This window comes from Mustela lutreola, chromosome 2 (assembly GCF_030435805.1).
Source record: "Mustela lutreola isolate mMusLut2 chromosome 2, mMusLut2.pri, whole genome shotgun sequence".
NCBI classification, from domain to species: Eukaryota; Metazoa; Chordata; class Mammalia; order Carnivora; family Mustelidae; genus Mustela; species Mustela lutreola.
This window is the reverse complement of record NC_081291.1, coordinates 13,867,019-13,879,382: the sequence shown is the minus strand read 5'-3', so window position 1 is coordinate 13,879,382 and position 12,364 is coordinate 13,867,019. Positions and strand designations below refer to the sequence as shown.

Here is a 12,364-nt window from a genome sequence, read left to right as displayed (position 1 = left end):
TAAAAAGATTTTATTTATCTACTTGTCAGAGAGAGAAATCACAAGTAGGCAGAAAGGCAGGCAGAGAGAGGGGGAAGCAGGCTCCCTGCTGAGCAGAGAGCCTGATGCGGGGCTCAATTCCAGGACCCTGAGATCATGACCTGAGCCGAAGGCAGAGGCTTAACCCACTGAGCCACCCAGGCACCCCAATGACACCGTTTCTAAATAAGGGCACATTCTGAGGTTCGAGGGGGCTAGGACTTAAATGTATCTTTTTGGTAAACACAATTCAACCTTTAATACCCAGGGAGATCAAGTGATGTCCGGGCCTCAAGTGATGTCTGTTGGAGGAAGGAGGGAAGCCTGGGCCCTTGACATCCCTGTGTATGTCTTGCAGCCCAGGAGGTGGCCTCATCATCATTGACAGCATGCCAGACATCCGCAAGAGGAAGCCCATTCCACTCGTGAGCGACCTGGTGAGCGCCTATGCCCTCTCCTCCCCCCGCAGAGCAGTTCTGCCATAAGCAGTGCTCAATCTGCACAACTGCCCATGGCAGACCTGGGACTGGGAGCTGGCAAGGTGTTCTCTGGGACTAATGTAATCTGATTTCTACCCTACCTGCTGCATGGACACTTCAGGCCATGGTGAGTGATGGTGACCTTGGCCTCTAGTCTCTGTCTCTTCTCCAGGAATCACCCCCCGACACAACTAGGATCTTTCAGCTGGCCCCAACCCATGGGTTCTGGGAGGGATGACCCTGTCATGTCCTGCAGTTTATGGATGGGAGAGAGAGCAGGTGACTCCCAACCTTGGTTCCTGGAGTGGCTGGAGATCATGCCAAGTGCAGCTCCTGAGTCTGGTGGGGAGGGGGGTGAGTCAGGGGTGTGAGGCTGCACACCTTCCAGGGTCCCTTCTAACCCAGAGTCTCTGACACTTTCCAATTCTTTGCTGGCTCTGCTCCTGCTGCTGTGACCTGTTTCCTCTTCGTGGCTGTGGCTTCAATCCGTGGCTGGTGGCTGTGGATTCTGCTTGTGGTGACAACCCCATGGGTGTGAATCCACCCCTGTGACTCCCTGGGTGATTTCCCTGCCCTAGTCCCTGGTCCAGTCCAGAAAAGCAGGCATCACCTCGGCCTTGGCCTCCAGCACTTTGAACAACGAGGAGTTGGTGCGTGGGGCCCTCCCCTTTCACTGGTTGAAGGGTGGGCTGGGCTGGGGCTTCCTGGAGGAGGAGGAAGGGAGAGTGTGGCAGAGACAGGCATTCCTAGCTCCCCATAATCTGGTTTCCAGAACTGGGTTGTGCAACATCCTGCCGACATGATCTGTGCCCAGGAACCGTGGTCCCACGGTGTATTATACTCAGCAAAGGGGTGAGGGCGGGGCAGGACAGCGCCCCATGCCTCCCCGCTCCTTCCCCTCAGAAAAACCACGTTTACAAGAAGACCCTGCAAGCCTTAATCTATCCCATCTCCTGCACGACGCCGCACAACTTCGAGGTGTGGACGGCCACCACGCCCACCTACTGCTACGAGTGCGAGGGGCTGCTGTGGGGCATCGCAAGGCAGGGCATGCGCTGCACCGAGTGCGGTGTCAAGTGCCACGAGAAGTGCCAGGACCTGCTCAATGCAGACTGCCTGCAGCGTGAGCGCGGGGCTGGAGGGGCGGGGCTCCGGGGTAGGGGCGGGGCTCCACGGAGGTGGGGGGAGGGGCTGGGCGGGGCAAGAACCAAGGCCGGACTCCTTGGCTGGAGGGTTGGGGCGAGAGGAGGGGAAAGGAGATGTGAGAGAGTCAGGAAGTAGTGGCGCGGGGCGCAGGGACTAGCTGAACTGTGCAAGGGATGGGCTTACTGAGAGTCAGCGGTTCCCCTGGAGAAAAATGGGTTAGGACTAGGGTTAGCTCGGGAAGGAGGGGGCTCAGCGTGGGGGGAGGAGTCAGAGAACGGGCGAGGTCTTGGCAGAAGATGGGGATTCAGAGGGGGAGGAGACTCCCGTAGACTGGTGGGGACTGATGGGTAAATGGGTAGGAGGATTCAGAGAGCAGGTAGAAAGTTCTTAGCAGCTCTAGCTTTGGGGGGGGGGGTGAGTCACCTGAGCCCCCACGGCTTCAAGTACCCTTGGCCACAGCCGAGGAAGTTCTGGAATGGGAGTTGGGTTTCTCCCTGCGGTGAGGGAGCGCACTCTGGACAGTGACTGCTGTCTGCGTCCACAGGGGCCGCGGAGAAGAGCTCCAAGCACGGGGCAGAGGACCGGACGCAGAACATCATCATGGTGCTCAAGGACCGCATGAAGATTCGGGAGCGCAACAAACCCGAGATCTTCGAGCTCATCCAGGAGATCTTCGCCGTGACCAAGACCGCGCATACGCAGCAGATGAAGGCGGTCAAGCAGAGCGTGCTGGACGGCACATCCAAGTGGTCGGCCAAGATCAGCATCACTGGTGAGGCCGCAGGGGTTGGGGGTGGCCACAGGGCCCCTTCTCAGCGCCCTGTGTTTCCTTCTATGGCTCTTCCCTTTGCCGAGTGTACTTGAGTGTGTCCGTGTTTTTTCCACGTCCATGTGTGTATTGGTGCTCCCGGGGGGGGGGGCGGGAGGGATGTATGCCTCCAAATGTGAGCCGCGCTCTGTCTTGGTTGGTGCCCCCACCCCGCCCCCAGAATCAGACTCCAAGAAGAGGAGTTGAGGGCACATTGTTTATTTGTGGGGTGATGCAACCCAGTTGAGAGTAGAGAAGTGGGAGTTGGGAAGTGAGACTGGGAGGGATGGAGCCCCACACAGGGTGCCAATGATCCCGCAGTGCTGTGGACAACTGGGGCTCAGACCTGTGTGCCCCACCCCCACCCCCTGGGACCACTGGGGGACAGTGTTGAGCTCACATAGCAGAATGGTCCTACCCAGGGGTGGGGGCCTTAGTGTCCAAACTCATTCAAGTTTCCCTGAAAGCAGACCCCAAGATGAGGATTTCAGGGCAATGGGTATCCAGGAGGTGGTCCCAGGAAGCCCCAGTGCAGGTGGAGACATAAGTCTGGGAGCCGGTAGGGAAGGAGCCCTGCAGGTGACTCCCTGAGCAACTGTAAGCTCAGTCCTGCTGGAGATTTCACAACAATGTATAGAATGTCCCTATCCAGGGGTGGCCCTGGGCCACGTCCCCATTCTGAATCAGCTGAGCGCTCCCTGGGTGTTAACTCTCTAGCAAGCCCTTGATGTCTTGTGGGTGTCCCCAGGGGCTCCTGTGGTCAGCACAAAGCCCTCAGACCATGTCACAGGTGTCTCCAGCAAGAAACCTGGAGCGTGTGGCAGTAACTCTTCTCAGCCACCTCACTCCTTGAGGCTCTATTTGTATTTGTCTTTGTCTTACAGTGGTCTGTGCCCAGGGCTTGCAGGCAAAGGACAAGACGGGATCCAGTGACCCCTATGTCACTGTCCAGGTTGGGAAGACCAAGAAACGGACAAAAACCATCTATGGCAACCTGAATCCTGTGTGGGAGGAAAATTTCCACTTGTAAGTGCCTGGCTGAACCCCTGGGTCCCCCGGGGGGAGCTCTCTGCTGGGGCAGCTGAAGGGGCTCCAAGACCAGGCTGTGCCTGCCACCTGACTCCAGCCTCCGCCTCCCCCCGCCCTGCAGTGAATGTCACAACTCCTCAGACCGAATCAAAGTGCGTGTCTGGGATGAGGATGATGACATCAAATCCCGTGTGAAGCAGCGGTTTAAGAGGGAATCTGATGACTTCCTGGGACAGACGATCATCGAGGTGCGGACACTCAGCGGCGAGATGGACGTGTGGTACAACCTGGGTGAGCATGATTGGTGTTCTGCAAGGGACAGGGAGGGCACCCCAGGGAGCCAAGTCGGGGAACGAGTGTCAGGAGGAATTAGTCTAGGAGCCCAATCTGATGGGGAAGGCAGTGGCTGTAAAGTTGTATCTGATGGGGGAGGCGGAGGCTGTAAGGCCCAATCTGATGGGGCAGGAAGCAAGACCTGGAGATCCTAGTTTGAGGAGAAAGGCACAGACCCAGGAATCCTGTCTAAGACGAATGGATTCTGGAGCTCTTGATCTGATAGGGGAAGCAGGGCCTAGGGCTCCTGGTTAAAGAGGAAGATGCAGACTCGGGAATTTAACTGGAAGCAAGGTCTGGAGTTCTAGTTGAAGGAAGAGATATGACCTAGCAAGTTCTAGGCTAATAGGAATGGCACAAGCTTAAAGAACCAATCTGAGAAGATACCCAGGTCTTAATCTCAGGGAGTCCAGGAGGGCTACAGTCATGCATACATTAAAATACCCCAGGCTGTGTTGGAAAGTTCTGCTGCAGCCATCCATTTCTGTTTTCCAGACAAGCGGACTGACAAATCTGCTGTATCGGGTGCCATCCGGCTGCACATCAGTGTGGAGATCAAAGGCGAGGAAAAGGTGGCCCCGTACCATGTCCAGTACACTTGTCTGCATGAGGTGAGGCCCGCTGCTCTTCCCTGCCTTCAGAGCTCACTGTGATCTCCCAAATTGCCTCCACTTACCATTCCTGCCTGCCCTAGTTCTACCTTCCTCTTTCCGGCCACACCATCCACACTCCCTGGGCCTCTAAGACTGTCCCCCATGTCATTCGTTCTGCCTGGAAAACTCCTCCTTATCCAGCCAGCTTCAGGGTCCCCTCCTTCTGGAAGCCCTCCCTGACTTCCAGGCAGACTCTCACTACACAGCTCCAGGTCTCCCATCTGTTCCAGACCTGAACAAGGGTCTCCTGGAGATAATTCAGTTTGTTGAATGAGTAAAGGATTGAATGGACAAATGGACAATGAGTGGATAAAAGGATGAGTGGACAGACAGATATGTGGTTGAACTGTTGGAAGTAGAGATGAGTGGATGAGTAAATTTGGGGGCAAATTAGGTGGATGGATAGAAAGATGGATGATGGGTGAATGGATGGATAAATTGATGGGTAGATAAATAGGTGATGGATGGTTGGATGGGTGGATAGATGAATTGCTGTATGGACACATTAAGCTGTGGGTAGTTATAGGGGGTGGATGGATGTGTGGTTGGATTATTAGAAGGGAGGACTAGTGCATGGATGAGATTTTGGGAAGATGAATGGGTGGGTGTGTGGATGAATGAATGAATGAGCAGGCAGACAGATGGAAGGTGAGATAGATGGGTGGAAAGATGTAAGAAAGCATAGAGGAGTGGGTAGGTGGATTCTGGGGTAGCTAGATCTCTGAGTGAATGAGTAGATGGATAGGTAAATGGATGGGTGGCCAGGTGGGTGAAGTGTCACAGGATGGGTGATTTGCTCGGTGGAATTTTTGGTAATTGAATGAATTGGTAGGTGGTGGATGGATGGAAGAATAGACAAATAAATGAATGAATAAATGAGTGGATGATGTAAGCTTCCCCAGACCTGGGATCTCTGACCCCTTGTGTCTCGATGCGCTTTTCATGATGCCTTCTCCATCTTGGTGGCAGAACCTGTTCCACTTCGTGACAGACGTGCAGAACAATGGGGTTGTGAAGATCCCAGATGCCAAGGGTGATGACGCCTGGAAGGTTTACTATGATGAGACAGCCCAGGAGATTGTGGATGAATTTGCCATGCGCTATGGTGTGGAGTCCATCTACCAAGCCATGACGTGAGGCTGCAGGCTGGGGTGGACGGGAGGGCAAGGTGCAGGAAACTGAGAGGGCCACCAAGTGGACCCTGGCAGACCTAGCAATGGAAGGGTTCTTGGGAGAAGGAGCCAAAGAGGATGTGGGTTTGATGGGCATTCTGTAATCCCCTGGAGGTTGGAAAGTGCCATTTCTAGGAGCTGAAGTGATGGGGTGAGAATCAGAGGTAGAGCAGAGATAGGGCAACCCAGAGAGGAGACAGAGAGAAACTTGGAAGACACAATCAGCCAGAGGGAATGGTTTGAGGGTCAGAGGGAGCCACTCACAGATGCTGTCTTGGAGGCGTTCTGGGGGGGGGGAACACTGCCTGTCCTGGCTGGATGCCAGGCCCAGTTTCTCCCATTCCCTCCTACCAGCCACTTTGCCTGCCTCTCCTCCAAGTACATGTGTCCTGGGGTGCCTGCCGTCATGAGCACCCTGCTCGCCAACATCAATGCCTACTACGCGCACACCACCGCCTCCACCAATGTATCCGCCTCTGACCGCTTTGCTGCCTCCAACTTCGGGGTCAGTCCCAGGGACTGGGGCTGGGGGAGGAAGGAGAGCCCAACCCTGTGCTGGTCACACCCCGTGTGACTCCCTCGTCTCCAACCTGGACCTGACTTAGTGTGTTACTTTGTACCAGTCACTTGCCCTCTCTAAGCCTCAGTTTACCCCTCTGTAGAATGGAAACGGATATTACGAGGGTTCAGATAGGGGTGCACTTAGTTTATAGTAAGCACTTACCCAATATGGCAGCCAGCTTTAGCTGCTACACTTGAACCCCATGTCCCTGCTTCCATTCATCCCCCTCTCTTCCCTCCTCAGAAAGAGCGCTTTGTCAAACTCCTGGACCAGCTGCACAACTCCCTGCGGATCGACCTCTCCATGTATCGGGTGAGAAGTACATGCATGATGACTTGCCTGCTCCTACACATGTGTGCCCGTAGGGGGGAGCTCCCAGCCCATGTGCACATGGGAGGACCCATCTTAACATGTGGAATGTGTGCCTTTGACATGAGTACACATATGTGGGCTGCACCTGCCCAGTATGCATCCAACTAGAACCCCCTGGTTGCTTCAAGGTGTTCTCATGGACCCTCACATACTTCCTAAAACTTGGGGGTCTCTTGCCTTTCCCCTAAAACAGTCTCCCCCCACCCAACCCTCTTCTATAACCCCACCTCTCTTCTCCCTTCCAACAGAATAACTTCCCAGCCAGCAGCCCAGAGAGACTCCAGGACCTCAAATCCACTGTGGACCTTCTCACCAGCATCACCTTCTTTCGGATGAAGGTAAGAAGGAGACCCAGTCCCATCAGTCTCCAACAGGCATTTTCTAACACTCTTAGATCCTAATCAAGTAAGGTTTCTCCTAGAGAATAGTGCCCTTTCTCAGTGACCCTCTGCTTTCATACTGCGACATTTCCTTAAACCCATAACCACTTGTAGCCACTTCCTGGTACCTCCTGTTCCAGCTGTGCGGACTTGTGCCTCTCTCCCTCCCTCTAGGTGCAAGAACTCCAGAGCCCACCCCGAGCCAGCCAGGTGGTGAAAGACTGTGTGAAAGCCTGCCTCAACTCTACTTATGAGTACATCTTCAACAACTGTCATGAACTCTATAGTCGGGAGTACCAGACAGACCCGGTGAGGACCCTAGATAAAACAGAATAGAATAGGGGATACCAACCTGACCTTGGCCTAAGTCCCAGGTCTGCCACTTATCAAGTGATTTAACTGAGTCTAAGTATTCCCCTCTGTAAAATGGGGTTATAAAACCTTATCTCAGAATTGAGGAGAAAATTTAATGAGATGCTATCTTCAGATAAAATATAAGTAAGTGTTTAGCACCTGATATACAATAGATATTCAGTAAGTTCAGTTTTAGTTAAACTTAGTTGAGTTTGGCATGCAGTTTGCCTGGGATAGAATCACTATTCAATAAATGTTGAGTTGAATTTAATTTCTTGAGTAGAATTGAGTTTGGGCCATTTCAATTCAATTTATTTGAGATCTTTCAACATGTGTTTGTTTATCTAGACACATAATGCCAGGATTGTCAGTAAGGTTTCAAGGAGTTCATACCATTTTAGAAGAGAAAGATATATACACTGAAATTCATAATCTAGGGTGATTAGCTCTGGGATGGAGGAATTGCAGGAGACTGTGGGAGCTAAGGTGGCCCCTACTTCACCTTGGGCTTCTGATAGACGATAACACATAAGCTCACTTTAGTGATATTTTATTTCATTCTGTTTATTTACATTCAGTTGACTTCAAATTGAAGTCAACCTGAGTTGAAATAAAGTCACTTTTAATTGAATTGGGTTGAGGTTCTCTAGATTAAATTGGGTTGGGTTTAGTTCTATAAACAGTTTAGTTCCATTTATTTCTGTACGGGTGACTTAAAATTGCTCTTGGCTAGTTGATGAGCAGAACTGAGTTGGATTAAACTGAGTTTCACTTAATAAAAATCCATTTATTTATATTCAGTTGATTTGAAGTTATTCTTGACTGGGTTGATTTAGCTTGAGTGAGGATGAGCTGGGTTGTTGGGTTAGATATAGTTGAGTTCACTTGAGTTGGGTTGAGTTGGGCTCGTTTCAGTTGAATTTAGCTACATTTGTTTTCACTGATTGGCTACAGTTGGGTTGAACTTGCCTGAATATGTTAGGTTCAGTTGAGTAGGTAGAGTTGGACTGGACTGACGACTCAGTTGAGTTGAATTAGATTAAGTTAGTTGGGTTGAGTTCAAGTCAATTTATTTCCATTATTTTGACTTAGGATAATGTTGATTTTGGATGAGTTGATTAGGTTCAATCCAATTGAATTCATTTGAGTTTAATTCAATCCAGTTAAGTTTAATTCCACTACACTCAGTATAATTGGCCCAAGTTCAGTTTCATTGAATTAATTCTGAGAATCTCCATCTGTTAAGCTAAATGGGCCTGATTGGCATTCATTTCAGTTCCATTTGGTTTAGTGGGATTCAGTTTTTTTCAACTAAATTCAGTTCTATTCACTTTTATGAGTTGAGTCTAATTAAGACTTGTTGAGCAGCATGGGCATGAATTGTTTGGGCCAGTTTAATGAATTCAGTTCCTTTTCATATAGCTCTCTTACCTGAACCACCCATGTGTTAATGGGACCCTTTCCTCACTAACCTTCTGTCCCCTCAATAATGAACTAACTGAGGCGCCTACCCATGGACACCATTGCCCAATGTTTCCACTTCCCCACTCTAGGCCAAGAAGGGAGAAGTTCCCCCAGAGGAACAGGGACCCAGCATCAAGAACCTTGACTTCTGGTCCAAGCTGATTACTCTCATAGTGTCCATCATTGAGGAAGACAAGAATTCCTACACTCCCTGCCTCAACCAGTGAGTTGTGTATCTGTGCAGTTAACTATGTGGAGGTCATCGTGTGTATGTATGTGTATACAATTTTGTGTTTTATGTGTAAAGGTGATCATGTCTAATTACATATAAAATGATGTGTGTGTGGAGGCAACTATAGGTGTGGTTGTGCCAGAATGAAATAGGGCATAATTTGTAAACATAAACATAAAATTGTGTGTATGTATAAAATCACTGGTATAATCAAACATGTATTTTGTATGTGTTGATTTGTGTGAATAACAATGTGTACATATGTATATAATTTTGTTTATGTGTGTGAGTTTATAAATAACAAGGGACACTGTTGCTCAAGTATTTACTATGTGCTAGATACTCTACTAAATGTTTTACATTTAAATTGCATTATATATTTTGTGGGGGTATAATTCTGTGTATAGTTGTGCCTTTGGGTTTAATTGTATATTGTATATGCATACAATTGTGGAATGCACTTCAATATACAATATTGTATATTATGTAATTGTGTGTGAGTATGTACACAGTTTTGGTTTATAGGTTTATACGTCTGTAGAATTTTCATCTTTGTTAACTGAATGAACTGTTGTGTCTTATTTTTCCCCGAGTGCTAGAGAGGCTTCTAACTTCGGTGTGCCAGTATCTCTTGGTTAGTTAGATATTCAGTTAAGATCAGGGATTTGGGATGGATGGACTGAAGAGTGGATGGAAGTACAGGCAGATGGATGGAGATATGATTGAATGGGGAGATGAACAGATGGATGGGTAGATGGTTGGATGAATAGGTGGATGGGTGGGTAGATTTGTGGAAGGATGAATGAGTAGTAAAGGAATGGACAGATGGCTGACTGGATGGAGAGATGGATGGATGGATGGATGGATGGATGGATGGGGAGATGGGTGAGTGGATGAGTAGGTGGATGAATGGATAGATTGGTGGAAGGATGAATGGTAAATAAAGGAATGGATGGATAGATGGTTGGATGGATAGATGGATAGACAGATGGGTGAGTGAATGGATGGGTAGGAAGGTGAATGACTGGGTGAATGAATGGATGAAGGGATGGCAAGATAGACAGGTAGAGGCTCAAGGAGAAACAAGGCTTCAGTTGAGTCACTCAGAAAGTCAGTGGCTTTGCGGGAGCTTGAATCCAGAACTGTCTGTCCCGTACTACCCTCTGGGCTAAGAAGGCCAAAGCAGCCTTCGCCATCCTGCTTCCTTCTGCCAAGGTTTCATACTTCCATGACTTTCATTAGGTTTCCCCAGGAATTGAATGTGGGTAAAATCAGTGCCGAAGTGATGTGGAACCTGTTTGCACAGGACATGAAGTATGCCATGGAGGGTGAGTACCCCATCCCCATGTTTGCTACTCTGGCTACAGCAGGTAGCTGTGCCTCAGTAGTATCCCCTGCAAGGCTGTGAGCATCCTGGAACCTCAAGCTTGAGGTTGGACACCTGTGATGGTGAGAGCTGGTGCTGCCAAGACAGATGGTGGAGACTTTCACTCTCCCCCTACCAGAGCATGACAAACATCGCCTATGCAAGAGTGCTGACTACATGAACCTACACTTCAAGGTCAAGTGGCTGTACAATGAGTATGTGGCAGAGCTTCCTGCCTTCAAGGACCGCGTGCCTGAGTACCCTGCGTAAGTCCCTTGCCCAAAGCCAGAACCGTAGCACTGACAGCTAGACTGAGGCCCAGAGATGAGGGCTGACCTACTCAGAGTTCTTTGGGCACCAAGGGCATAGTGGGATACAATCCTGGCATTCTCTATTTTCAGTCATTGGACTATGGGCTCCCATAACCCAGACAATTATTGTCTAAATATCAGGAACTGCACTGAGCAGTGCTTTTTCTCATTTATCCTTTGACAAGGATTCTATAAGATGGGGGCATTATAATTTCCATTTTGTGGATGAGAAAATGAAGAGTTTAATGCTGAAGGGCTTGCCCAAGGTAACATTTAATAATGTGTTGTGTCAATCACTGCTTACAGTAGCACTGTGAGATAGATTCTCCGCTGTTGTACAGGTAAATGGGATCCCAGAGAGGAAATCCAGTTGTCCATGGGTATTTTATCTGAACCATGAATCCTGCGAGTATGAGGCTTGCCGTGACAGTGTCACAAGGTCTATTTCATGGCTGAAGTAACTGAGACCTGGTGGGGTAGGAAAGCAGGGGGTACCCATCCAAAGGACACAGGGTGAGTTCAAGGGAGAGAAGGACCTGCCCAAGTACCATTCAGAGCTAGGCAAAGCAGAGGGTTAGGGGACAAGAGGTGGCAAGACCCCCACCCATGCTCTCTATTCCAGGTGGTTTGAGCCCTTTGTCATACAGTGGTTGGATGAGAATGAGGAGGTGTCCCGGGACTTCCTGCACGGGGCCCTGGAACGAGACAAGAAGGATGGGGTAAGGAGACTGGCCCATGATCCAGCCGCTAGTCTGCTCACAGTGGCCTCACTCCCTCTGGGGTCCATTGGGATCCAGTATGGGGTCAAAAATTGCTCTTGAGATGAAGCCAGTCTCTGAAAGGTGGCCACCATCTTCGTCTTGTTCATAGTGTTGAAAGTGTTTTGTTCATTCAACAAATGAATGCAAGTTCAAGCTGGGAGCCCCTCCTTCCTCGTCGCCTCTGTGTCTACCTCTTAGTCATCCTTGCACACTATTTGCCTCACCCAGGGCAGTTGGTCTCTGGTTCTCCCCATGGAAAGCAGGAGGGTTAGATGGTGGGGACTGTCTGGTTCTGACTCCTCTCTTCCTTCCTGGCTTCTTTCTCACTGCAGTTCCAGCAGACCTCAGAGCATGCCCTATTCTCCTGCTCTGTGGTGGACGTCTTCTCCCAGCTCAACCAGAGCTTTGAGATCATCAAGAAACTCGAGTGCCCTGACCCCCAGATCGTGGGGCACTATATGAGGCGCTTTGCCAAGGTGCGGGAGTGCAGGTGGGGTTAGGGATGGAGTCCAAGTGAGGGATTGGGATAGGGTCGAGGCTGGGGTTGCAGTTGAAACTGGGATTAGGGTCAAGGTCAGGATTGGGGTTAAATTTGGGATTGAGGTCAAAGTTGGGGTTGGTGATATCAGTGGGATTGGGATTGGGGTTGAGAACAGTGTTGGATTGTGGTTGGGGATAGCATTTGGGTTGGGGTTGGGGTTGAGGTCAGGGTTGTGGTTAAAGTTGGAGATGAATCTGCAGCTGGAATCAAGGCTGAAAATGGGGTTGAGATTGGGTTTGGATTTAGGGTTACTATTAGTATGAGATTCAGTTTGGCATGGAGGTCGGAGTGAGTGTTGGGATTTATGTAGAATTTGGGGTGAGTTTGGAAGTTGGGACCATCTTACTGGGGTTGAGGGTTCCAGTTAAGTGGCTTGAGGCTGG

General features: G+C 50.0%; 1 protein-coding gene across 3 annotated transcripts in view; it reads left to right on the top strand.

The window, feature by feature from the left end:
• UNC13A (unc-13 homolog A) overlaps nucleotides 1-12,364 on the top strand; it is a 60,314-nt gene that overhangs the window by 28,921 nt on the left and 19,029 nt on the right. For 2 of the 3 annotated variants that reach the window (XM_059160460.1, XM_059160459.1), the window contains exons 13-30: nucleotides 377-455; nucleotides 619-624; nucleotides 1,076-1,147; nucleotides 1,401-1,620; nucleotides 2,188-2,415; nucleotides 3,336-3,477; nucleotides 3,602-3,771; nucleotides 4,309-4,424; nucleotides 5,436-5,599; nucleotides 5,993-6,143; nucleotides 6,444-6,512; nucleotides 6,821-6,910; nucleotides 7,127-7,261; nucleotides 8,860-8,993; nucleotides 10,245-10,330; nucleotides 10,508-10,634; nucleotides 11,302-11,398; nucleotides 11,773-11,916. In XM_059160460.1, coding sequence (XP_059016443.1) covers nucleotides 377-455; nucleotides 619-624; nucleotides 1,076-1,147; nucleotides 1,401-1,620; nucleotides 2,188-2,415; nucleotides 3,336-3,477; nucleotides 3,602-3,771; nucleotides 4,309-4,424; nucleotides 5,436-5,599; nucleotides 5,993-6,143; nucleotides 6,444-6,512; nucleotides 6,821-6,910; nucleotides 7,127-7,261; nucleotides 8,860-8,993; nucleotides 10,245-10,330; nucleotides 10,508-10,634; nucleotides 11,302-11,398; nucleotides 11,773-11,916 — 2,230 coding nt within the window. The remainder of the gene's footprint in view (nucleotides 1-376; nucleotides 456-618; nucleotides 625-1,075; nucleotides 1,148-1,400; nucleotides 1,621-2,187; nucleotides 2,416-3,335; nucleotides 3,478-3,601; nucleotides 3,772-4,308; nucleotides 4,425-5,435; nucleotides 5,600-5,992; nucleotides 6,144-6,443; nucleotides 6,513-6,820; nucleotides 6,911-7,126; nucleotides 7,262-8,859; nucleotides 8,994-10,244; nucleotides 10,331-10,507; nucleotides 10,635-11,301; nucleotides 11,399-11,772; nucleotides 11,917-12,364) is intronic. The other variant, XM_059160461.1, reaches the window with a different exon arrangement.